Source organism: Aptenodytes patagonicus, chromosome W (assembly GCF_965638725.1).
Source record: "Aptenodytes patagonicus chromosome W, bAptPat1.pri.cur, whole genome shotgun sequence".
NCBI lineage: Eukaryota > Metazoa > Chordata > Aves > Sphenisciformes > Spheniscidae > Aptenodytes > Aptenodytes patagonicus.
In genome coordinates this window covers 32,709,238-32,736,039 of record NC_134981.1, presented here as the reverse complement: position 1 = coordinate 32,736,039, position 26,802 = coordinate 32,709,238, and the positions used below count along the sequence as shown (strand labels likewise).

Genomic DNA, 26,802 nt, shown 5'->3' with positions numbered 1-26,802 from the left:
GTCTGTGTTGACTGGATTTTGGGGAAAGGAGGACTCGGTTTGTAAATGAATGAAGCCTTAGTGTGTTTTCATGGTGAAATATGAGAATGCTGAAAGCTAAAGCAGGGTTCTGAATCTTTTTTTTTTTAAGAAAATTGATATTTAGGGAAAGGAAAATAATGCAGTATTTCAGTTATTCTGATTGTTGTCACATGTAGAAAAATAGAAACTTTTTTGCTAAAATCAAACTTTTTATTTAGTCCTGCTTTTGGGTAAAGTGAAACTGTTCTAGCAATTTCAGAGCACCTTCTACTAGTTTAGGGACTGGAGAGGAAAGAGTAAGTGGTAAGGTACATGCAGATACAACTGACTTTTAAATTAAGTCCTATTAAAACATAGCACTGCCAGTATTTTAAGTAAGTAGTGGTCAGAACATGTGAAGATCCCACTGTTCTTGTTGTGCTCACTGTAAGCGTAGTTCATCTGGTTTTCTCTTGTTGCTGCTACTGTCTCCTAGTGCATTGGGCTGTGGGAATTGTGCTATGTCTCATCAGTATAAAGTTCACATTTCTTCTGGACCTAGGTTTCAATGTTAATTCCAGTTTGGAGAAATTAAAAAAAATACAAATGCGGCTCTCCTACCCCTGCATGTCTGTCTAATGCTGGTGTCTCCTGGAGGCAAGTGAGCGCTAGTGAGCAAGCCAGGAGATTTCAGTAACATCCAGGATGAGAGTAAAAGATCTCCTTGAAACAAGCCAGCTGCTAACCATAACAAAGCTATTTAGCAAAAAGTCTGGGTAGAGAAGGCCTCCCCTGGCAAACAGATTTAAGGAGCTTGCAAGCCTTCCTTGCTGTTACTGGGGAAAAGTCATTTGCTGGTGTGAAGCATAGCTTGAAATAGCTTGAGCTCCTCACCTCTGAGCAGATCTCAGTGGAAAGCACCTACAGAAGTATTCGAAACGATTCTGCTGCCCAACTGTGTTCTGCTGACTGGCACGGTTTGTTATGGTATGAAAGTCAGACCTGTAACTGTTGATGGTTTCTTGTGTGTTGTTCACTTCACAGCATGGGTTCACCACCAAGTAAACTGACACAGAAGAACATATGTTTTATGGTATTGCTATTGTTATATTGTATTGCTGTGGTGCTGATGTACTGTGATTCATTTTAAAAGACCATCAAATAATGACACCAAGACTTCAAACTGGAGCTGTCTTTTGATCCATCAGGAATTTGGGATAACAATTATCATTAACTGTTATTCCCTCAGTCAGAAAGTCATTGCATCAGAAACTCTTTATTTTGTAAGTAGACAGCTATTAAAAATACATTAATAATATACAGTGACTGTAACATATGCCTCTCTAAAAGATTTAAAACATCTTCCCTCTGTGGCAAAGACACAGGGCTTCTTGAAGCTACTTACAAAACAATCACAATTTACTCTGGATATAGTTTTCTTAACAATAGCTGCTTGCAAAATGAGCCACCCTGTGTATTGTCATCAGGTAGAGTATTGTTTTGGTATGTTGATTGCCTATTCATTGTGTTACTTCTCCCAGAGGATGCTGGAGTTAATTACCTACCTAATGCCTGACCACCAGTCAGGTTTACTTTACCAGGTCAGAAACATCAACAGTAATCTCAGCAGCATAGAGATACCCTAGGACTAAAACATACAACAGCCAGCAGATCACAAAGAACAGCAGGATTTGACTAATAAGCAAGCACTGCACATATGGACAGAGAATTAACTGGCACTGGTTTTTATTTGAAAGTCTCTCAGGTATTGACTTGCAGATGGGTGGATGAATGCCGTGATGGATGAAGGTCACGTATAGGACTCTGCTTCTAACCTATCTTGCTTTTCTGGAACACCACACCTTAAACCCTTAATAGCACTAGCTGTTTCTCCAGTCATTTGGGGTTTGGATTTTCATTCTCTGTTTCCAGGCTTGTCCGAGTTCTTAGACTTCTAGATAAACCTGCAGGATTTAGTATCCAGGTATTATGTATACAACTTTACCAGTTTTATTATTTTAAAAGCTCATTTGCTTATTGGAAACTGTGCTTGCAAATTGATTTTCCTAATAACAGGATCTGATGCTCTTCCTGAATAAGACTTTGATTTCTTCAGGTTTTATCTGTAAGGAAGCGATCTTTGTTGCTTCTAGTGAGGTAGTTTGCAGTGCTGCATCTCCTCGAATCTGCTGCAATAGTTATAAAATTATTGCATCTTTTCACCATGTTTTTTGCTTCTTTGTGAAGGTTAAGCATATGTTCTGACTAACTGATGGACAGTTAGGCATGTCGTTGATGTGTATTAAATAAGTATATATCCATATATAACTTTTAAATAGCTATCAGTGGAAAGGAATTTGATTTGTCAAATTATTTCCTGTCAAAAGCTGTTTGTCCCACTGCATTAAGCCAAATTCTCTGCTTTTCTGCCAGAGTTTAAGGTAGCTTCTTTGTCTTTTTTCCTCTTATCCAAGTCCCCGACACACTCCCAATTACAGCTATTTTTTTCTAGTGCAGTAGCTAAAGTTTGTAACCATGTTTTATCTGCACAGTGTTACAAATTTTTTTTTTTTTAGCTTATCTTTATTAAATAAGCTCTGGTAGCAGCAAAAGAAATCCAGTTAGCTGTTAAATTAAATGAACTGTTGCTCTCAGTAATTTGGTGTTTGCAGTTCATGCAGGACAAGAATAAATTGTGTTGGCCCTCAAATAAAGATTGAAATCTGTGCCACATGTGTGGCTTCAGATTCCTTTTGCTCCTCCCCCCCCAATCCCTTCAGGGAAAGAAAATCCTTGCCACCTTGAAATTATCTAGGCCCTCAGAAGTGTCTGAAGAGTACTGAAGAAGCTGGGGTCTTGAGGGGGAGGAGGGAATGTTGGAGGGACATAATTCAGCCATGATAGATAAACGGACAAAAAAGAGTCAGGGGTGTTGGCCAGCAAGAGTGGAATCCTTGTCTCTCGGGGCCATGGGAAGAGCAGCTGCGAAGACATGATTTAAGCACAGCTCAAAAAGCATCTTGCCATCTGCTTCTGGCCAAAAAAAGGCAGGGAGGGGGGTTCTCTGTGTTTGCTACCTAATGACTCCATGATAACGCTTTCTGTTATAGAATTAATGGGATCTGTTAAGGACATCACTATAAAAAATGCAATGTTAGTTCAAAACTTTGAGTAGAAATCAAGGCCGCTTGAAGTCTTTAAAAAGACTCACTCTGTTGTATTAGCCTTTTCACACATAGGTAATAATTTTCTCCTCAAAAATTAAATGTTGATTCTAACTGAATACATAGAAGCTTTTTTTATCTGTTGCTTAATGTTGCAGTCTCATTTATGTCCAAAAATAAAATACTACAACAAATACATTACATTAATAAGGATACATTAATTTACATTAATGTTCCTTATTTAAGGAAAGATTGATTTTTAGATGTATGCCAGTGCTACTTTAAATAAAATCTTTTTAGCTTTTGTGGTGTTTTCTTTCTTTTTTCCAGGAGTTATCTTTATTTCTTCTTTAGATACTGTGTTTCCTCTAGTTATAGGTGCTGAGGGGCAGAGGTGGCAGGAGCAGCTCTCAGCAGCTGCATTCTTTCTGCACTCATGTTGGTTAGCAGGAGGTCGAGTGCTTTAATATGAAGAAGTAACAGACCCTCAAGTTATAACCTGTTCACAATGTGCAGTCGCTTCTCATCACAGAGGGTGGTTGCCTTTTCATGCTTCGGTCTAACAAACTAAAGAAAAAAAAATCATTCAGCATGTTTTGCCTGCTTGTTTGGGGTTCGGAGCTAAAAAAACAATTGAACAATGAAAAATTCACGCTAAAGCTCCTCTGGAAATGCTGTAGAGACTTTGTGTAAGGGCTAAATCCATGCTCTGATCGTGATTTTTCTATCTTTCAAGTATTTGTGTGATTTTGAAAAAATACCTTGTTTCTGCCATTCAAAATATATTTCTTTCAAGCTGAAATACTGTTTTTGTAAACTTTAATTCTCAAATTAATTTGATAATTCTCAAATTTAATTCTCAAATTAAAGGGTTAAATAGAGGGTTTTGTATGAGTTATAAAATCCAATAACTAAAAATCAAATATAAATGAAATGTCACTTGAAATAAGATTCTATTTCAGAGTTTGTTTTCTCAGAGACTGTGAGAGAAGAAATTCTGAAATTAGTTTCTAACCTGCCTTGAAATGCTAGGATTAGTATGTCTGAATGGTTTGGAGTTTTTTTTGGTGGTTGGTTGGGGTTTTTTTCCCCCCCTAATAATTATTTATTTGTGTATTTCCCTCCACCACCAGGAAACAGTCCTCAAGATAGCCCTAGGAATTTCTCTCCCAGTGCCTCAGCCCACTTTTCTTTTACACGAAGGTAAGAGGTTGTAGTACACAGCATGCATTTTGCATAGAGGAAATGTTGTTGGACCCAGATATTAAAAGATGATTGCAAATACATAGCTATATCTGTCAGGTCTATCACTTAGAATGACAAGTGTTATCTCTTTTACGTAAACTCTCTTAAACCTCAGTTGCAACAAAATTGTACTGGATGATTGATACAATGCATTCATACCTTTTTAAGTTAAAAAAAAAATTTTTTTTTGTTAATGACTTAATTGTAATGGATCCAATTCAGACATTGTCTCATCCACTGAAATGTGGGAAATTTTAAGCTACATCTAGTTTTTTCTTTTTTTTTTTTTTTTTCTTAACCATGTAAAAGAAGTGCACAGCTTATAAGAGCCCTATTATAGAGGTCCTGAGTTCAGGGCTTGATTTTACTGGCAGCAGCAATACAGTCAGTATACCTTCAGTACCTGACCTTGACCTGTTTCACTATCTGTACCACTGAGACAGTCAGCTTTGTCATAGGAGTGTTGTGAGGATTAATTAATGCTAGTAGAATTTTTTTAAGATCTAAAGTGAATTTGAAGTGAAGTAAATTATTAAATGAACCATAACCGAAGTTGATAGCATGTCATGGGAGACTGCCTATTTGTGCCATTGTGGTTCCATATCACTTAACACCTTGTCAGCCTACCTCAAATAATATGTTCATTAACTCTAATCCTGGGAGGGTAGGCAGAGTTTATATGTTGACCCAAGAGTATATACACAAAAAATGAAATTGGAATGCTGTGGCTTGCTTTGTCATTAAACAGTGTGAGGCATGTAACTTGTATTTATTACATAAATGTGTATGTGTGTTATGGTTGTCTTCCTATAACCTATGATAGGATGCATTTTGGTAGTAAAACGGCCTGTGTGTTAATGACAGCAATTTTCAGACTTCTGACTTTATGCCTTTTCTGTTATGTTTTGTAAATTTAATGAAGGTACAAAGGAAGGGAAGGACTGTGTGTGTGTGATGCAGCAGGTTGAAGGAGCAGAGGTGAGGCGTTATAGGTGTATGGATAGTCCTTTTCCATCCACTCCCCCTCAGTCAGTGGGGATACCAAAAAACTGGGGAAGTGTAAGGGAGGGAAAAGCAAAGGAAGTGGTTTGGAGGCCTCCTGTGGGAAAGGAGGGCTTCCTGGGATAGCAGTTTCTCATCAGCTGCAGGCCATGCCACACAGCTGCGGTAGGAAGGGGAGCTGCAGTGGGAAGGCAGCCCTCTGCTGCGCTGCCAGCTGGTGCGCTGGGCTGGAGGCAGCCTTCCCAATGGCCCCTCAGCAACAAGCAGGAGTGTCACCTTCCTCTGCCCACATCTGGTGGGGCATGATGCTGGGGAATAGCATCATGGGGAATAGCCTGCGCTTCTGGTAGCAGCTGCTTAGGCCTCTTCTGCTGGTACGTACGAGTCCAGTGTCTACGAGCCCATGGGTAGGTAACAGATCCTGCTTTCCAGAGCTGCTGGGAAGTGTGTAGGACTGCACTGTAGTACAGGGACAAGCGGTGTATGAGAGTCCAGGGAAAAATACTGTAGGGGCTTGCTACCCTTTTTCCCCTTCTTCCCTTATGCATGCCTCCTATTCTCCCACCTTTGCTTCACAGATACTTTCTGTGATATCCCATCCCTGTCTTCGATGGCACTTCTGTGTGAGAATTGCTATGCGATACGGGAACCCTGTTCAGTATAAGTTATTCAGTAAGGAAGTATTTTCTGTCTCACAGCTGCAGAATATATGGGTCTCACCCATGTTTAAATACCTTCCAAGTTCTTGTTCTTTCAACTGTGAAAATATTTAGCTTGTGCAGCTGAGCCGAAATGAAGAAAAAACTCTTTTTGGAATCGTTCATTCATCTGGAGGTAGCTCATACATACCTGGGGGAAGGGGAGGAGAATTAATGAACTAAAACCAAAATTATGGCAAGGAAGAAGTTTTTTCCAGAGTTCAGTCTTTGATAGTCAGCCCTCTACCAGATGTTCTCTTTATATTTTAACACTAATTATGTACTGTAGTTTGCAATTTGCAACATTTCAGGTATGGTTCTTGACCTCTTTTCTCACACTCTATGTATTCAAAGTCCCAGAGACTTGTGGATGGATAAATGGCAGTAGGAAATAAGGCATTAGAATGGAGAGAAGCCAAGGGGGTTTTTTTCAGACAGTTAGCTTGAAGGGTAGGGAAGTTGCATCAAGAGGTTTAAGGTTCCTGATTTGGCATGACTTGAGTTCTCCTTTATGGAATTACATTTTTTGTGCAGATCAGACTTGAGAGATGATCTTTATACTGGCTGTAAAACAGCTTCTATTCTCCTATCTCCTCTCTCCCACTATCATATTGTGTGTTAATAAAAACTAGTCCTGTTTTGTTATTTATTTATGTATTATTTTGCTTTGTTTTTTAACATATTTGATACAATTGTACTCCAGTCATGGGCACCAAAATGACAGGTAAATGTTACCTTCTCAAAAATCCAAATACTGCTCCCATAGTTGTTTTTTGGTTTGTCACTTTAAATGTTCAAGTTCCATGTTGTCTGTGTGTAGCTCACCTGAAGCGGTGAAGAACAGAAATTGGTTTTGGTTACGATTTTTTTTTTTTTTTTTTTAATTCTGAGTGAGCATGATTTTTGCTGAAAAATTGTTTTTCCTGATCTACATATCTAACACTTAGCAAGTTTAAGTTTTTACCTAATCATTCTTTCCAGTTATTTGACTTTAGCCTGCTAGTTTGCTGGTATCCTGTACTGATGTCACTTATGAAAGCATTACCCTTTTATTTCAAGCAGACTATGGTGGTTATTCTGTGGTTCAGAGCATTGTGGTTTGCATTTGTTCACAAATTTTTAATTTGCTTCTCGTTAATTTTCATCTGATGGACCTGAGAGTTGTGAAGACTCCCTGTGTTCCATTTCTATGCATATTAGTGAGAGACCAATTCTGTGGAGCTGTTCGTTCACTTTCTGGTTGTTTCATCTCATAGATTTTAACTAGAAAAACGCTCTAAAAAAATCTGTAAGCCTTAAGTCATCCTTGCTGAATGTTTGTTTATTGTGGTCCCCTGTGAAAGTTTACTCTATTAAAAACCCTGTTTGTATCATGCTTTTGGAATCCAGTTTTACACAGTAATACTTTCACAGATGTTTCTGTGTTAAGATACTGCAGTGTTCATTTGACTAACCTCAGTTTCACAACAGGACTGATGGTCGCCGATGGTCATTGGCTTCTCTCCCCTCTTCTGGCTATGGTACAAATACACCCAGCTCAACTGTTTCTGTAAGTATCCACTTTGCTGTACTGATAGATTTCTATTACATGCCGTATCTTCTCAAATTTAGCTTACTTCTCTTAGGAGAAGGCAATGTAGGTTTTGTTACTGTTGATAGACTTTGAATTAATACAGGATACAAAATTGCTTTACTTCACTGAAATAGAAAACTTTAGGCAATGTGTGCTTTGCTTAGAGATATTTTCTGGCAGGGAAGTAGTGTTTAACTGCCCCCTTTTGATCTGTCGGGCAGTAGGAGGGGAGACATACTGCCTTATTTGACCATATGGTAGTTAGGTATCAAGTCTTAAGTGAGGTTGCCTTGATAACGAAAAGAAGGAGAAACCACTCTGACACGATTCATCCATCCTAGGCTAGACTGCTGTCTTAAGATGGGATGAATCACGCATTTGCCTGTCTTTTTCTTTGGCAATAGTGAGATGTTAGTACATGATAATAGGTGAGTTATTTAGCATTTTAGATGGCTATAATTAGAATAGAAGAATCCCTTGGGATGCATAATAGGATAAATATAATAGTCTATATTGTTAATTTTTGCCTGTTAGAGCAATCCTTTTGGTGTGATCTCATATCAGCCCCCCCTGCCATGCCATGCACCATCTGACTTGTGACGTACACCATGGCAGTGCATGAGATCCTGCTTCAATAATTAGGAGCTAGGCAGTGAAAGAAGTATGAATCTGTACTTTTGCACATCACACACACCTCTATACTGGAGAGGAAGTACTGGGTCGTGTTACAACCTGGAACTAAGTTATCTGTTGTGATAATCACACCTGAGAGACTGGGGAGATAGATCTGCGGAGGAAGCCTGCTTTGGAAATAGCAAGCAGTTGGCATTTTGACAGTTAAATTACATCTTCTGCAGTAAAGGGCTTGGTCCTTGTAGATCCAACTGACTCTTCAAAAATTGTTTTGTATCTTTAACCTTGTTTTGTACCTTTAGGGTTGCATCATTAACGAAAGTACTGTTTTATGAATGATATGTATCATTGGACACCTGGTATCTGATTTTTTTTAAAAATGTTTCTTTTACAATTTAAGTAAGCTTTCTCTTTCGTTGGGTGTGTTCTGTTTCTCTTGTGAAGTAGTTGAGTTCCACATCCTGTACACTGATAAAACTTGGCCATTTTATGTTATGATCAACTCTATTTTATTTTTGTCCGCAAAGGCTTCTGGAAAGTCAAGTCAATTCTTTTTTTTTTTTTTGCTGACTTCAAACCAGGTTGGGGGATTTCATGTATCTTAAGAATTGTTCCTCAGTAGCACTGATTTTTGACCTCTGCTTTCCTTCCTATGTAGATCTTGCTTTTGTCAAGCAAATTGCTTGGTTTCACATTAATTCCCTAACCACTTTCCATAGTGCATGTTTGTACACCTCTCGTTGGAACTAGATCAAATATGCTGTGCTCTTCACTTAAAATATATTGACGTAAAGGAGGTTATGTCAGATAATAAGTAATTGCCATAGGAACCCCATCATTGTTATAAGAAACAGGCTTATGCTAGAAAGGAAATGAAAAGCTGTGTCAGAAACATATCAAAACACAGTTTTAATTTTCAATCCATAGTCATATGCTTTTTCTTTGACATCTGCAACTTTAAAATGGTAATTCTAGTTCATTTACTTCTTTCCAACTTAAGTTTACTAACTACTGTATGCATGCTGGAATGTGGAGCAGCTTTACATAATTTTTTCATTTCTTATTAAAAAATTTAGCACTGTCATTTATGGACAAGGATATCTTAACTTCTGTAATGGATTGTTGTTGAGTTCTCCCTTGATATTTCCTGAATAGACCACATCTTATAAATATTAAAATAGATGTTTTCCCTAGCACTGAACAAACGTTTTCTGACTTGTGGAAAGAAACCTGGTTTTCCAATAAATAAGTTTGAATTTTGTTGAAGAAACCAGCAGTGGAGAATTCATGCCATATATTTCTTCCCCTCCCGCTAAGAATCCTCTACTGCTGATGAACCCTGCAAAAGCACTGGGACAACCTCTGAATTTTAAATCTAGTCACTATTTCTTTGCGTCTTAGTAGAGATGCTTTTCATTTTCTTTTTTTACCCACTGGATGATATACGTGAATCAGAAAATAAAAACTGGAAGTGTGCCCATCTAATTGGTTTCATGTACTTTTTCAGAATTTGAAACAGCTAGTACTGTGCAACCTCCTCCTCCATTTTTTTTAACAAATTCTTAGAGGCAATGAGAGACCACTTCACACACAATAGCCTAATTGTACATACAGAACGCTCCCTTTTCAGTGCCGGATAAAGAAGATTCACATTAATCCAGAGGTGTATCAACTGGAGACCAGAAACAGTTTTTACACATCACAATAGAGCACAACTTTAATCTTTTATAAGCAACTGAAATTCAAAGCAGGGGCAGAAGGGTCTGTAGTAATCATGGTTATGCTCAGGTGAGTGCAGCACACCATTTCCTGTTAGCCTGTTTTTTCTTAACTTTTTTTATATTGGAAGTGAAGAGATTGATGGAATTATCAATTTAATGGAAGTTCATGGGTTTAGAAGTGGTGCAAGTACCACATATACCAGTTCTCACAACAAAGTTGAAATTAAATGAAAATATCTCCTGCTAAGATTATTCGATTGAAAAGAAACTCTTGGTGTGTCGTATTCTAGCAAAGTTGGATCAGATCTTGCCAGTTACAAGATGCAGTTGAGATGATTTTGAATATTCTAGGAGAGCAAGCCTATCAAAAAGATAAAGTGAGAGAATACTCAGTTGTGTATTTTTGCCAGTAGCTTATATTCTTGGAAGCTTATTTGGATGGAGAAATAGGGTAAAGAGATGAGGAAAGAGACTTTGGGGTTACATTAGCTTATATTGCCGGCAAATTTGTCTTGCCATGATGCACTGTGGCTGTGTATATTAAAAATATGTTAAATCTTATGTAAATTTTGAAGCAGCTATTCTAGAATGCCAGGAGAGCTAATTTTTTTTAAAGAGTTTTGCTATGAGAATTTGGATTTGTACACAGATAAAAATTCAGACCTCCAAGAAAACACGCTCTGTGCCTGTGATGGTCCTGATACAACTGACAGACCTTAGCAAAAGGAAAATTTTTGCTTTAGTTCTGTTGGATCTAGACTCTGTGATACTTTATATGAGAAAAAGTGTAATATAGGTTATTGTCCTCCTGATCTTCCCAGAATCCCCTGAAGCCGAAGAGGTAGAGATTGATTTTATAGAAATAGCAATATGTGATGGTCTGTATTGGGAAATTTCATTGTGCTAGAATATCTTTTAACTTATTGAGTGTGGCTGTAGGAAATATTCCATGAGGTTAACTGCAACTAGCTGCCATATCGTGAGATGAATACAGGCTGGGGGATGAAGGGGTTGAGAGCAGCCCTGCCGAGAAGGACTTGGGGTTACTGGTGGATGAAAAGCTGGTCATGAGCCAGCAATGTGCGCTCGCAGCCCAGAAGGCCAATCATATCCTGGGCTGCATCAAAAGAAGCATGGACAGCAGGTTGAGGGAGGTGATTCTGCCCCTCTACTCTGCTCTGGTGAGACCCCACCTGGAGTACTGCGTCCAGCTCTGGAGCCCTCAGCATAAGAAAGACATGGACCTGTTGGAGCGGGTCCAGAAGAGGGCCAGGAAAATGATCAGAGGGCTGGAACACCTCTCCTATGAAGAAAGGCTGGGAGAGTTGGGGTTGTTCAGCCTGGAGAGGAGAAGGCTTTGGGGAGACCTTATTGCAGCCTATCAGTACTTAAAGGGGGCTTATAAGAAAGATGGGGACAGGCTTTTTAATAGGGCCTGTAGTGATAGGACATGGGGTAATGGTTTTAAACTAAAAGAAAGTAGATTCAGACTAGATATGAGGAAGAAATTTTTTACGCTGAGGGTGGTGAAACACTGGAACCGGTTGCTCAGAGAGGTGGTGGATGCCCCATCCCTGGAAACATTCAAGGTCAGGTTGGACGGGGCTCTGAGCAACCTGATCTAGTTGAAGATGTCCCTGCTCATTGCAGGAGTTTTGGACTAGATGACCTTTAGAGGTCCCTTCCAACCCAAACTATTCTATGATTCTATGAGCTTATGTGGTGTGCTCAATTATGCATGGTAATGTGCTACAGCTGAAATTTATAAATGAGTTACTGTGACTTGACAAGTTACTACCCATCAGGTGAACTGGAGTAAATTCTTGGTGTGCATGCTTCTTAGCCTGCAGCAAATAAAGGTAATGCGATCTCGCTAACTTCAACTTGTTCTGATGTGATGCAGCCTTCCAACATAGACCAGTCCTGTGCGAGTTAACCTTTCCCAGCAGTGGGTTTTCTTCTTTTTTGCTTTTGAGAGATGAATTCATGAGATCTAGTGTAATAAGTAATCTTTTCTTGATTTCTTAGGAATTAGGATATATTCAGCTTTTGCCACACAAGTTGCCAAGAAATTATAAAGACTGTCTAGTTTCTGTGCTTACCAGCCTAGATATTACCTGCTGACCTTAGCAACGTAGGGCAACATCTGTACAGTACGAAAGTTTATTGATTTCCCTCACTTGGAATGATATAGCAAAGCTGCTCTTATTGTGCTGGCCTCCAATAAAAGAGCAGCCAGGCAGGGGCCTTGGTGTCCTATATGAGAAGACAGATAAGAACAATAATTTGCACATGAAGACTGACATATAGAAGAATCTCATTTTGTTGAAAAAGCCAGCTGGAGACTGAAGAGCTCCAGAAAGAAGTACAAGTTTTTGGACGACTTCCCCTCCACAGGTAAAATAAAGGGAATGTCTACATGGTACCAAGCAGCTTTGTGCAGTCATACAAGGATATCTGTGAACGAGCCATCTTGCAAACTAGTTTTGGTACCAGAAACAGTAGAGCATTTCTCTGTGTACACTCATCAGTCCAGATTAGCAAGGCTGGCTGTTAATGCATTGAACTATGTACATGTTTTTTACAAGGACATCAAATCCAGGCTCAGGGAAGTAGTTTCAAAGTTCTACCTCCAGACGTTTAGTGTGGCTCAGGTAGCTAGCCACGCTTCATAAAAGACAGTAAAATACGATAGTATGATCATCTGCACTGCTTTATGTAGTACGGTTTTACATGCAATTTTGCAAGGCTAGTTATTGTGGTAGCACTTCCAATTTCATAACTGTCTGTATCTTCCATTTTGAAACTAAGTGAATGGTTTCAGTGTAATCCCTTTCATTTTTGTCAGCCATAGAACCTATCTTGATAAATGTATTAAGTTCTTTCATTTCATTTTAAATGATTTTCATGAGAAAACAGCGTATGAATTTTTTCAGCAATAATTTAGATTATATTTAATTTTTTTAAAAAGCATTAATAATGTCTTAAATTTGGATAATGAAATACCTTCGGTATGTAGAATTGCAGTTTGTGTTGTGGCAATAAGTTGTACTCTACAGTTATACTTACTCTGTCCTACTCAAATAAGTAATTTTCAGCAGATCCTTTTTTAACTATTCCTTAAGTATTGCTCTGTATAACTAACATTAGATGTCATCTTTACCTTAGAGGAAATTTGAACTTTTGAAATGCAATGTCTCTTTCTTCTGGGACTGAAGTAGTTTTTATACTTACTCTATATTTAGGTCATTAAGTTGAGACTAATTTTTTATTTTCTTCTTTAAATTGATAGTCAAGCATAGGAAACAGTAACTATAATTTTTAAATTAAATGGCTTTATTCATGAGCACTGAATATGGTCTTGAAAATGCTTTTTCACTCTGATAGAAGCTTGTGTTCTGCTCTGCTCTTGTAGTCATCCTGCTCATCCCAAGAGAAGCTACACCAGTTACCATACCAGCCAACACCTGATGAACTACATTTTTTATCTAAGCATTTCTGTACTACTGAGAGCATTGCCAGTGATAACAGATGCAGGACCACTGCAATGCGCCCTCGGTCCCGAAGTCTCAGGTGAGTTTGTCTGTCTGGAAATAGGGGTTGAATCTAAATTTATATACTCTGGAGCATCATGGTTTTGTACGTTGGGAACATTCTCTATTTTCAAAATTGCTGAAGTATAATAAAAGAAGTAAGAATCTGAGGATGAATTATTAATAGTCCTTTTAAATTCTTACTCCTGGTTTTGATCATAGCTTACTTCAGTGGTTAACATTGTAAGATAGGGCTTAATGGAGGCAACTAACCCACGTGAACTGTCTTGATGAGCTAGTCATTATTGATCTGACACTAGCTCTGGTTCTCTTCCAGAGTTCAAACTGTTCACAGAATATAGTCTTTATTTGCAAAACTAATTTGAAATGTATTTATATTCTAGGAGTATCTGGAAAGAAATGAACAAATGGGGGTGGGTGAGCATTCGTTTATTTAATCAAGATGAACTTCAGTTTTCTTCCCAAAGACTAGGCCTCTGCAGTTCCTTTGCAGTGGCCATTTGTGCAAGATGTGTTTTATCCAAGATCAGTTCTAAACTGTCAGAATAGGTTAGGTTTGGAAAATGCAGACTAATATTTATGGATAAATTTTCAAGAACTGTAAGGGGAAAAAAAGGAAGTATTATATTTCTAGTTGTTGTATTGATCCTTTCAAAATTTTAAAAATAGTTTCACAGGTATACAAATCTTAAGGACTTAGTTTTTAAGTGCAATCTATTTTAACTCTGCTTTTTGATTATTTTATTTAAAATATGTGTAGGCTATTATGATAAATGAAGTTGCTACCTACATGAAACTGCACAATAATTACTAATGAATTAATAATTAATAATTACTGCACTATAATTACACTGGAGCACACTGGAAGTCTTATGGAGATGAGCCTGTAGTAAACACTGACCACAAGGTTCCCTTTGTTGGCTCGGTCTCTAATTCTTACCCATAAGCTTTCAACCTGCTCGTGGCTATTCTTCAGAGACAGCTCTTCACAATCTATCCATTTCTTGATGTAGAGGGCAAGCCTTCCGCCTCTCCTTCCTCTCCTGTCCCTTCTGAACAGCCTGTAGCCATCGATAGCCGCGCTCCAGTCATGGGACTCGTCCCACCAAGTTTCAGTAATGGCAACTAGGTCGTAGCTTTCTAGCAGCACAGTGGCTTCCAACTCCTCCTGTTTGTTGCCCGTGCTGCGTGCATTGGTGTAGAGGCACTCCAGCTGGGCTGTCGGCCGTGTCACCTTCTCAGAGGAACACACCTTAATTCCTTTGAGGCATCTCACCAGTGTTTCCCTGTTGGCTCCTATTACCTCAGGAGCCCCTGGCTCATTTTCAAAAAGGGTAGAAAGGAGTACCCTGGGAACTACTGACCTGTCAGCCTCACCTCTGTGCCTGGGAAGATCATGGAACAGATCCTCCTAGAAGCTATGCTAAGGCACGTGGAGGACAGGGAGGTGATTCGAGACAGCCAGCATGGCTTCACCAAGGGCAAGTCCTGCCTGACCAACCTAGTGGCCTTCTAGGATGGGGTGACTACATCAGTGGACAAGGGAAGAGTTACGGATGTCATCTGTCTGGACCTCTGCAAGGCCTTTGACCTGGTCCCCCACAACATCCTTCTCTCTAAACTGGAGAGGTATGGATTTGATGGGTGGACTGTTTGGTGGGTGAGGAATTGGTTAGATGGTCGCATCCAGAGGGTAGTGGTCAATGGCTCAATGTCTGGATGGAGATCAGTGACAAGTGGTGTCCTGCAGGGGTCCGTATTGGGACCGGTACTGTTTAATATCTTCATCAACGACATAGCGGGATCGAGTGCACCCTCAGCAAGTTTGCAGACGACACTTAAAGGGGGCTTATAAGAAAGATGGGGACAGGCTTTTTAATAGGGCCTGTAGCGATAGGACAAGGGGTAATGGTTTTAAACTAAAAGAAAGTAGATTCAGACTAGATATGAGGAAGAAATTTTTTACGCTGAGGGTGGTGAAACACTGGAACAGGTTGCCCAGAGAGGTGGTAGATGCCCCATCCCTGGAAACATTCAAGGTCAGGTTGGACGGGGCTCTGAGCAACCTGATCTAGTTGAAGATGTCCCTGCCCACCGCAGGGGGCTTGGACTAGATGATCTTTGGAGGTCCCTTCCAACCCAAACTAGTCTATGATTCTAAGAAAAAAAAATCCTGTTTCTTCATTAGAAGATTACAGATTGAAACTGTATTGTATTTACTGCCACATCTTTCTTTTTTTCAATTTCTGTTATGCTTTTAACACTTAAAAAAATTAAAATCTTCATTTGATCTCACAGAACGTGTACAAATGCCCCAGGGGAAAAAAAAAAGATCCAAGTATTTTCAGAGAGGTATTAATGCTGCAGAAGTGTTGTGATGAAATTACGGTACCTACCCTGTCCTCAGTGGATTTTCCTGTGGATGTTCATAACAGATTGTCCATATCAGTTAAAGGACCCACCATTGTGATATATTGGGACAGATTTTATTGTTCACTTTTGCTTCTTTAGAAAGCCAAAAGCCGGTTCTTTTGTTTATGTGAGAAACTCCTATGTTGACGGATGGCATTCCCTTTGTGGGATCTTTTTCTGACTCCACGTCATTTAGACCAGACTAGATGGGCCATCGTCACCAACCCAGGAAAATCAGATGGAGATTTTTAAAGGAAGTGATAACTGACAATGAGGCTCATGATAGCAAAAAGCAGTTTCATACGTTAGCCAAGGCCATGAGTACCTTTTATGGATTGTTTTCCTGCAAGTCTCATGCTTTTTTTTAGAGGCACAGTGCCCCAGCATTGATGGAACCTGTGCATATGTATGGCATTATTTGTAGGAAGTTGTTGCTTTTATCTGCCAGTCAGATTGGAAATACATTTTTGATTTTTCTTTTATGATCTGTTTTTTTAAAAAAATACAGACTCATTCTTCTCAACATTTTCATTTGCGGCTAACAGAGTTCTTGGTCAGGCCTTGCTATTTTGATTGTATGTAGCCTTCAAAGGGGCAGGTATAGTCATAATTAACGGTTAAATATAACTCTGTTGCCCTTCTGAGAAAAAGGTGATGTTCACAAGTGTTACAAAACTGCCTGTACCCTGAAGTGTAGCTATAAACTAAGAAAATAACATAGTTGGCAGTTAGACGTCAAGCACATGAAATAATCTTTAAGGCCTGGTCAGAAATAGCAGAAAGGAACCAAGTGTACCACTGATGAGAGAATATACCTTTCCAGTGAAGCCTATGCTGACTTTTTGGTGCAAATAAACTGTACAAAAATATAATAACTAATTCTAGTTCATGCTGAGAGAAGTTTAAAGGGATAACTTGCTTTGCTTGCAGCCCTGGACGTTCTCCTGCCTGCTGTGACAATGAAATAATTATGATGAACCATGTCTACAAAGAAAGGTTTCCAAAGGTAATGAGTTATATTTAAGATACCCAGTATCTAAATTGTTAGGCAACATAGGTTTTAAGTGGTGTTTTTGTTTTGGGAACTAATGATCCAAGCCTGTAATGGCTTTCATAAAGCATTACCAAGCTCTTATTAGAAAGATAAAATCACAGTAAAGAAAATCCCTGCTGAGAACTGGACATTCATTTGGCAAAGCTGCCAAACTGGTTTTGAAATGAATCATGCTGGTAATTGGAAAGTGATGGTATGTTCAATTTCAATAGGTGATGTGTACTTGGGGTAAGTGTATACTGAATTAGTAAAACAAAAATAGTTTCTGTTGCTAAATCTTGTGCAGCATCTGCTGATATACCAGCAAATTCCTTTCTTTAGTGGCATTTCTTCCTTTTCCCAAACACTCATTATATACTTATTTTAATTGTGAAGATCAGTACACAGTTGTGGGGGATTGACTGTGAGATACCAAATGAGGACATGTTGCTGTTGTATCCAGAGATCTGAGACACAAATGAGTTCCTAGGTGCAGGCGCATTGCTAGGAGCACTGCACTCTCGGTTGCTCCTAGGATTTTGGTGATCCCTGGAAAATAAAATAAGGTAAAGCTGATACTATTCCAAAAAGTACCTAAAAAAACAGAAGAAATTTCTTCATATTTCTTCATAGAAATATGAAGAGAGATTTGTCAGGATTTGCAGAGCGATCGAGCAACAATCAGAAGTGTGAAACGACCCACTCATTTCAGTGTTTGAGATATGAACTAAGAGGTGTGGGATTACTTTTTAATAAGAAAAATATCTTTAGGGTTTTTTTTAAGCATCTGCAATTCTGTGAGAAACAGTTGGTTCTGTAAAACAGACACATTTAGCAACCTGCAGAGACATCTGACAGCTTGTGGTGCTTCTAATCAGTCAGTGTTCTTTCAAACTGCCCAGTGAAATATTTTCGTGGTATAACCTATATGATAGGAAGGAAGATATTCTGGTCTGTAGTATCTGCAGTTTTAGCAAAACAAAGTAGACCTCCATGAGTTCTCTTTTTTTTTTTTATTATTATTTTGACTTAAAGTTTTACAGTCATGGCTCTTATTTTAGTTCTGTTTAGTGATCAACACAAGATCAGTGCACAGTTAATCACCAGTGGCAGACAAAAGGGAGGATCTGCTTAACAGAACAGTAAGGCTGTTGCTTTTCTGGACTGGTAACGTGGGGAAATGTCATCTGTCACTTTGCCTTTCTGTTTGCTTGCCTTTTTGCTTCAGTCATTTCACGTATTCCACCTAGGTAACTTAGGTGGTACAGAATTGTTGCAGAATCAGAAGTAAGCTTTGAGGCTGTTAGTTTCATGTAAAGCTGTATCATGTATCTATTTGTCTATAGGCCACAGCTCAAATGGAAGAGAGGCTTCGGGACATTATAATAAATCATTCTCCAGATAACATCCTTCCCCTGGCAGATGGAGTGCTCAGTTTTACCCACCATCAGATCACAGAACTGGCTCGAGATTGTTTGGATAAATCCCACCAGGGCCTCGTCACGTCACGATACTTTCTTGAATTACAGCAGAAATTAGACAAATTGCTACAGGAGGTATGAGCCATGAGACTACTGTTATGTTTTCTTGAAAAATTGTTTAAATCTGTTTGCCTAAGAGTTGCTGCCTTGAAATAATCATGACTGTTTCACAAATAATTGTCACAGTGATATTCGTAGTAGTTTTAGTCTACATAATGACCACTACAAAGACTATAAGACATGCTAGTGTACTAGCCTGGAATAAATGGGTTGTAAAGATTTCAGAAACAACAGCATTTTGTCATGCAGTGCAAGTTATAAATTGTTTACAGAAGCGTGTGCATAAGCCCTAAGTGAGGAGGCTTGCTATTCCATTTACTGTGGATAAATGAGGAAACATACACACTTTCTACTTTATCAACCCTAATAATTCCTTGTGAAAGGAGACAGCAACCCTTAGCTTTCCATTAGTTGGAGGTTATTTAATTCTTTAAATATTTATAATAATAGAATTATAGAATCATAGAATGGTTTGGGTTGGAAGGGACCTTTAAAGGTCATCTAGTCCAAGCCCCCTGCAATGAGCAGGGACATCTTCAACTAGATCAGGTTGCTCAGAGCCCCGTCCAACCTGACCTTGAATGTTTCCAGGGATGGGGCATCTACCATCTCTCTGGGCAACCTGTGCCAGTGTTTCACCACCCTCAGCGTAAAAAATTTCTTCCTCATATCTAGTCTAAAGCTACCCCCCTTTAGTTTAAAGCCATTCCCCCTTGTCCTATCACTACAGGCCCTATAAAAAAGTCTGTCCCCCTCTTTCTTATAAGCCCCCTTTAAGTATTGAAAGGCAACAATAAGGTCTCCCCGGAGCCTTCTCCTCTCCAGGCTGAATAACCCCAACTCTTTCAGCCTTTCTTCATAGGAGAGGTGTTCCAGCCCTCTGATCATTTTCGTGGCCCTCTTCTGGACCCGCTCCAACAGGTCCATATCTTTCTTATGCTGAGGGCTCCAGGGCTGGACGCAGTACTCCAGGTGGGGTCTCACCAGAGCAGAGTAGAGGGGCAGAATCACCTCCCTCGACCTGCTGGCCACGCTTCTTTTGATGCAGCCCAGGATGCGGTTGGCTTTCTGGGCTGCGAGCGCACATTGCTGGCTCATGTCCAGCTTTTCATCCACCAGTACCCCCAAGTCCTTCTCGGCAGGGCTGCTCTCAATCCACTCATTGCCCAGCCTGTATCCATGTTTGGGACTGCCCCGACCCAAGTGCAGGACCTTGCACTTGGCCTTGTTGAACCTCATGAGGTTCACATGGGCCCACTTCTTGAGCTTGTCCAGGTCCCTCTGGATGGCATCCCGTCCCTCTGGCGTGTCGACCGCACCACTCAGCTTGGTGTCATCTGCAAACTTGCTGAGGGTGCACTCAATCCCACTGTCTATGTCATTGATGAAGATATTAAACAGTACCGGTCCCAATACGGACCCCTGCGGGACGCCACTCGTCACCAACCTCCATCTGGACATTGAACCGTTGACCACTACCCTCTGGATGCGACCATCTAACCAGTTCTTCACCCACCGGACAGTCCACCCATCAAATCCATACCTCTCCAGTTTAGAGAGAAGGATGTTGTGGGGGACCAGGTCAAAGGCCTTGCAGAGGTCCAGATAGACAACATCTGTAGCCCTTCCCGTGTCCACTGATGTAGTCACCCCATCATAGAAGGTCACTAGGTTGGTCAGGCAGGACTTGCCCTTGGTGAAGCCATGCTGGCTGTCTCGAATCACCTCCCTGTCCTCCACGTGCCTTAGCATAGCTTCTAGGAGGATCTGTTCCATGATCTTCCCAGGCACAGAGGTGAGGCTGACTGGCCTGTAGTTCCCTGGGTCTTCCTTTTTTCCCTTTTTAAAAATGGGGGTTATGTTTCCCCTTTTCCAGTCAGTGGGAACTTCACCGGACTGCCATGACTTCTCAAGTACGATGGATAGTGGCTTAGCAACTTCATCCGCCAGTCCCTTCAGGACCCGCAGATGCGTCTCATCGGGTCCCATGGACTTGTGCACCTTCAGGTGCCTTAGATGGTCTCGAACCTGGTGTTCTCCCACAGTGGGTGGCTCTTCATTCTCCCAGTCCCCACCTTTGCCTTCTGCGGCTTGGGCGGTGAGGCTCGTGCACTTGCTGGTGAAGACCGAGGCAAAAAAGTCATTGAGTACCTCCGCCTTCTCTGTGTCCCAGGTAACCAGGTCTCCCGTTTCGTTCCGGAGAGGGCCCACATTTTCCCTCGTCTTCCTTTTATCCCCGACGTACCTATAGAAGCTTTTCTTGTTGCCCTTGCTGTCCCTGGCCAGATTTAATTCTATCAGGGCTTTAGCTTTCCTAACCTGATCCCTGGCTGCTCGGACAATTTCTCTGTATTCCTCCCAGGCTACCTGTCCTTGCTTCCACCCTCTGTAGGCTTCCTTTTTGTGTTTGAGTTTGTCCAGGAGCTCCTTGTTCATCCACGCAGGCCTCCTGGCGTTTTTGCCTGACTTCCTCTTTGTTGGGATGCATCGCTCCTGAGCTTGGAGGAGGTGATCCTTGAATATTACCCAGCTTTCTTGGGCCCCTCTTCCCTCCAGGGCTTTGTCCCATGGCACTCTACCAAGCAGGTCCCTGAAGAGGCCAAAGTCTGCTCTCCTGAAGTCCAGGGTAGTGAGCTTGCTGTGCGCCCTCCTCGGTGCCCGAAGGATCCTGAACTCCACCGTTTCGTGGTCACTGCAGCCCAGGCTGCCCTTGAGCTCCACATTCCCCACCAGCCCCTCCTTGTTGGTGAGAACAAGGTCCAGCATAGCACCTCTCCTCGTTGGCTCCTCTACCGCTTGGAGAAGGAAGTTATCATCGACGCATTCCAGGAACCTCCCGGATTGCTTATGCCCTGCCGTGTTGTCCCTCCAACAGATGTCGGGGTGGTTGAAGTCCCCCATGAGGACCAGGGCTTGTGAGCGTGAGGCTGCTCCTATCTGTCTATAGAGGGCCTCCTCCGCTCGGTCTTCCTGGTCAGGTGGCCTGTAGCAGACCCCCACCGTAATGTCACTTGTCCCTGCCTTCCCTTTAATCCTGACCCACAAGCTCTCGGTCGGCTCCTCATCCATCCCCAGGCAGAGCTCCATGCACTCCAGCTGGTCACTGACATAGAGGGTGACACCCCCTCCTCGTCTCCCCTGCCTGTCCTTCCTAAAGAGCCTGTATCCCTCCATCCCAACACTCCAGTCATAGGAGCCATCCCACCACGTCTCCGTGATGCCAATAAGGTCGTAGCCCTGCAGGCGTGCGCACGTCTCTAACGCCTCTTGTTTATTCCCCATGCTACGTGCGTTTGCATAGAGGCATTTAAGTTGGGCCCCCGATGAAGCTGTCTTACTGGCTGGAGTTCCTTTGTGCTGCTCTTCAGGCGCTCTCCTGCTGACCTGTCTTCCTTCTCCAGGCTCTGGGCATCTATTGCTGGCCCTGGTATCAAACTGGTAGGAGTGGGATGGACTGAGGTTCCCCTCCCCCGGCATCTGTAGTTTAAAGCCCTCTTCACCAGCTTGGCAAGCCTATGACTGAAGATGCTCTTCCCCTCCTCTGACAGATGGACCCCGTCAGCCCCCAGTAGACCAGGTTTCTCAAAGCGAGTCCCATGGTCTAAGTAGCCGAACCCCTGGCTGCGGCACCAGTCCCATAACCATTTGTTGACTCGCCAGATTCGACTGGCCCTTTCAAACCCCTTCCCTTTGACTGGCAGGATTGATGAAAAAACTACCTGCGCTCCCGAGTCCCTTACCGCCACTCCCAGGGCTCTGTAGTCCTTCTTGATAGTCCTCAGACTGCTCCTGGCTGTGTCACTGGTGCCCACGTGAAACAGCAGCAGCGGATAATAGTCAGGGGACTGTACGAGGCTTGGTAGCCTCTCGGTGACATCCCTGATGCGAGCCCCCAGTAAGCAGCACACCTCTCTAGAGAGTGCGTCTGGTCGGCAAATGGGTGTCTCCGTACCAGAAGAGAGTCACCTACTGCTGTCACCCGTCGCCTTTTCTTAGTGGTGCTGGTTGTTATACAGGGGGCAGATTGGGCTGCATTACTCAGCTCCAGCGCTTCTCCTGGTGTGACAGGACTTTCCTCTTTGGCCTGCAGAGCGGTGAAGCGGTTCTGCAAGGGCACCTCAGGCTTCGGGGGAAGTCTTCCTCCTGCTGGTCCTTGCCTTTGCAACCGTCCATTCTTCTGCATTATTGCCCCCCCTGCTCCCTTCTGCATGTGCCAGTGGGGGAGTTTTTGGCTGTTTGGCCATGGGCTGTGGGTCCGCTGCAGACTGCGCTTGGAACCAGCTGTCTAGCTCCTTCTCTGCCTCCCTGATGTTACACAGTCTTCTCACCACCTGCTGCAGCTCAGCCACCTGCTGCAGGAGGTCCTCGACCTGGGCACACCTTTTGCAGGCAGGTCTGCTGCCTGTCCCTACCCCAGGAGGGAGGTCTAGGCACTTCCTGCAGCCTGAGGTCTGCACTGCAGCCTCTCCCTTCAGCAGTTCCATCTGCATGGAGGCATCAGCCACCGCTGGGGTAGATGGTGCAGACCCCCCAGCCGGAGTTGCGGCCTTTACCCTCAGACAAGTGCCCACCATTCTGCCTTGAGGGTCAGGTAGGATGAGTGCCCTTGACTTTTGCTGATGGTCACAGAACGGTGCCTGGTTGCTGGGTTATGTGTACCTCAAGTCTCCCACTCAGCCCGTGGAATGCCCTTCCCTTTGAAATTCCCTATGAAAGGAATAATATTCCTTTCATAATTAAACTGTTTACTACCAGAAATAATGTAATTTCTAAAAGTGTTGAAACTTCCATAGAATAGTCAGCTAAATGAATTAAGAAAAACTTGGAACTTGTCTAAATAAAAGCGCTATGATATGTCACTGCACTTTATGAATGTATCATTTTTAAAACAATGAGTACAGCATGTATGTGGTGGGTTGACCTTGGTTGGATGCCGGGTGCCCACCAAACCTCTCTGTCACTCCCCCTCAGCTGGACAGGGGGGAAAAGGACAGGGAGATCACTCGGTAATTACTCAGCAATTACCGTCATGGGCAAAACAGACTGGACTCGGGGAAATTAATTCAATTCATTGCCAATCAAATCAGAGTAGGGTAATGAGAAATATAACCAAATCTTAAAACACCTTCCCCCCACCCCTCCCTTCTTCCTGGGCTCAACCTCACTCCTGATTTCTCTACCTCCTCCTCCCCCTGGGCGGTGCAGGGCGACAGGGACTGGGGGTTGCGTTCAGTTCATCACACGTTATCTCTGCCGCTCCTTCCTCCTCACACTCTTCCCCTGCTCCAGCGTGGGGTCCCTCCCACGGGAGACAGTCCTCCACGAACTTCTCCAACGTGGGTCCTTCCCACGGGCTGCAGTCCTTCAGGAACAGACTGCTCCAGCGTGGGTCCCCCACAGGTCCACAGGTCCTGCCAGGAGCCTGCTCCAGCGCAAGGTCTCCATGGGGTCACAGCCTACTACATCCACCTGCTCCGGTGTGGGGCCCTCCATGGGCTGCAGGGGGACAGCCTGCCTCACCATGGTCTTCACCACAGGCTGCAGGGGAATCTCTGCTCCGGTGCCTGGAGCACCTCCTCCCCCTCCTTCTTCACTAACCTTGGTGTCTGCAGGGTTGTTTCTCTCACATATTCTCACTCCTCTCTCTTCCAGCTGCTGTTGCGCAGTAGGTTTTTCCCCACTTCTTAAATATGTTATCACAGAGGTGTTTACCACCGTCGGTGATTGGCTCAGCCTTGGCCAGCGGCAGGTCTGTCTTGGAGCCAGCTGGCACTGGCTCTATTGGACATGGGGGAAGCTTTTAGCATCTTCTCACAGAAGCCACCCCTGTAGCCCCCCCTGTTACCAAAACCATGCCACACAAAACTAATACAATGTAACATACTCAGTTGTTTGTGGGGGATTTGATAGCATATTATGAGCCAAAGTTAATGTGATAGACCAGCAGATTTGATATTGTCTTGAAATTTTCCAACGGAGATGTTAAGATATCATGGCTGTCTTAGTTCATATCTTTTCTTCTGCTTTCTTTTAAATGCAGGAGCAGTTGCTAAAGGTTTTGGTTGAGATTATTTTTTTTTTCCTGTCCTGCTTTTTTGTTAACTTCTATCCAGTAAATAGGTTTTCTGCAACTTCCGTATTTTGAACTTTTTTGCTTCATAAAGCAATGCAAAAATTAAGATATTAGTGAATTATTTCTGGATTATTGAAACCCTCTTTTTTCAAACAGAGAAAATACATAGAGCTTGCTTACTAGTCAAAAGGAAGTTTGAACTAGTGACCTTGTGAAATAATCACATTTAATGATGCTGAAGTGCAGGCAGAGTTGGGCAGTTGGCTGGAGATATCTGACTATCAATTATATTATGCTAGTGATAATGTCAAAATACAAGGAAACATGTCTAAGCTAAGATTGACTGAACTGCGTTAAAAATATATCCGTAAAATGGCTATGTAGTAAGTAGAGTTTAGAGTACATGTTGGCTTATTCACTTAAAGAAAAAAAAAAACAACCCCCCCACCCCCCCCCCAAAAACCCAACCCCCCTAAAAACCCCACTCTAGCAAGTTATTCTCCAGTCTGCATATAAAGCAGTGCATTATTAAAAAAACACCAAAACACTCATTTTGTCATGTTCTGTGAGGCAAATTCTTTATTATGTAAAAATTTCCTGTTTTGCAAACACATAATTCCTTAAAATATTCAGACTTAACTTTTGAGTTAACTGCATTGTAACTGTCAACAGCATAATATGACAGTAAGAAAACTTGCTCTTTGCACAACTTGTTTCTTTGCACAACTTGTTTATGGGCACGCAGTTGTGCTTTGGATTAATGTGATTCATGTGTTGTCAATTTCCAGCTGTGACATTCAGTAGAAAGCTGCATCTCCTACTGTTACTTGGTATGTTGCGATTACTTTGCATAACCACGGAAAGACTCCCTTGAGGTTTGAGCACTTTGATTCAACCAACATTTTTATAATTCTAAGGTCAAGGTCAAGTGGACCTGAATGCTTTCCTGCTTCATCCTTCTTAAATGTAACATGTATTGAGTCTTTTGTTCACATACGCATCTGAGTGTTCACAAAGGTGCTTTAAGGTTTGCTGGTGATTAAAATAGGCAGGTGTTTTGTTTACCAAAGAGTTCTCTTTGGACTTGGTTGATATTGTGCAGAACACAAATGCATGTGTTCAATTAAGGTTCTTCCAAAACCTGTTGCGGAGTGCTGGGTGGTATTTGTGCCTTTTTCTTTTTTCCTTCTTTAAACTTCACAGATTAATTCTTCTAAAATATTTAGTTGGTTTTTTGTTTTTAAACAATTAATTACAGTGTTTATATTGAGAGCGATATGTACCTTCATATTTTCATAGGCTTTTTAAAACTACAAAAATATAAGAGTGGGATATTGTCGTGGCTTAACCCCAGCCAGCAACTGAGCACCACACAGCTGCTCACTCACTCCCCCCCGGTGGGATGGGGGAGAGAATTGGAAGGGTAAAAGTGAGAAAACTCGTGGGTTGAGATAAAGACAGTTTAATAGGTAAAGCAAAAGCCATGCACGCAAGCAAAGCAAAACAAGGAATTCATTCACTACTTCCCATCGGCAGGCAGGTGTTCAGCCATCTCCAGGAAAGCAGGGCTCCATCACGTGTAACGGTTACTTGGGAAGACAAACGCCATCACTCCGAATGTCCCCCCCCTTCCTTCTTCTTCCCCCAGCTTTATATGCTGAGCATGACGTCATATGGTGTGGAATATCCCTTTGGTCAGCTGGGGCCAGCTGTCCTGGCTGTGTCCCTTCCCAACTTCCTGTGTACCCCCGGCCTGCTTGCTGGTGGGTTGGTGTGAGAAGCAGAAAAGGCCTTGACTCTGTGTAAGCACTGCTCAGCAATAATGAAAACATCCCTGTGTTATCAACACTGTTTGCAGCACAAATCCAAAACATAGCCCCATACTAGCTACTAGGAAGAAAATTAACTCTATCCCAGACAAAACCAGCACAGATATATATTGTATGAAAAGTACTTATTTGTCCATATTAATCACTTCTAAAATGTTAGTTTTAGTTTTCTTTCAGTTATCTTTGTGGTTTTCAATAATCAAGAGATGAGGAAAAATTTCAGACTACAGGTTCCATTATTCAAAACAAAGAAATGCGTTGATATCTGAGTGAAGGGCTATTGGTATATATTAATGAGGAGGAGAATGATATGGTGACTTTGCA

The 26,802-nt window shown here is 41.9% G+C and overlaps 1 protein-coding gene across 1 annotated transcript in view; it reads left to right on the top strand.

Annotated features, from left to right (window-relative positions):
• LOC143172234 (microtubule-associated serine/threonine-protein kinase 4-like) overlaps nt 1-26,802 on the top strand; it is a 160,706-nt gene that overhangs the window by 41,823 nt on the left and 92,081 nt on the right. Inside the window, exons 4-8 of the mRNA XM_076361464.1 lie at nt 4,298-4,367; nt 7,580-7,658; nt 13,452-13,609; nt 16,933-17,008; nt 18,382-18,591. Of these exons, the coding sequence (XP_076217579.1) occupies nt 4,298-4,367; nt 7,580-7,658; nt 13,452-13,609; nt 16,933-17,008; nt 18,382-18,591 (593 nt within the window). The remainder of the gene's footprint in view (nt 1-4,297; nt 4,368-7,579; nt 7,659-13,451; nt 13,610-16,932; nt 17,009-18,381; nt 18,592-26,802) is intronic.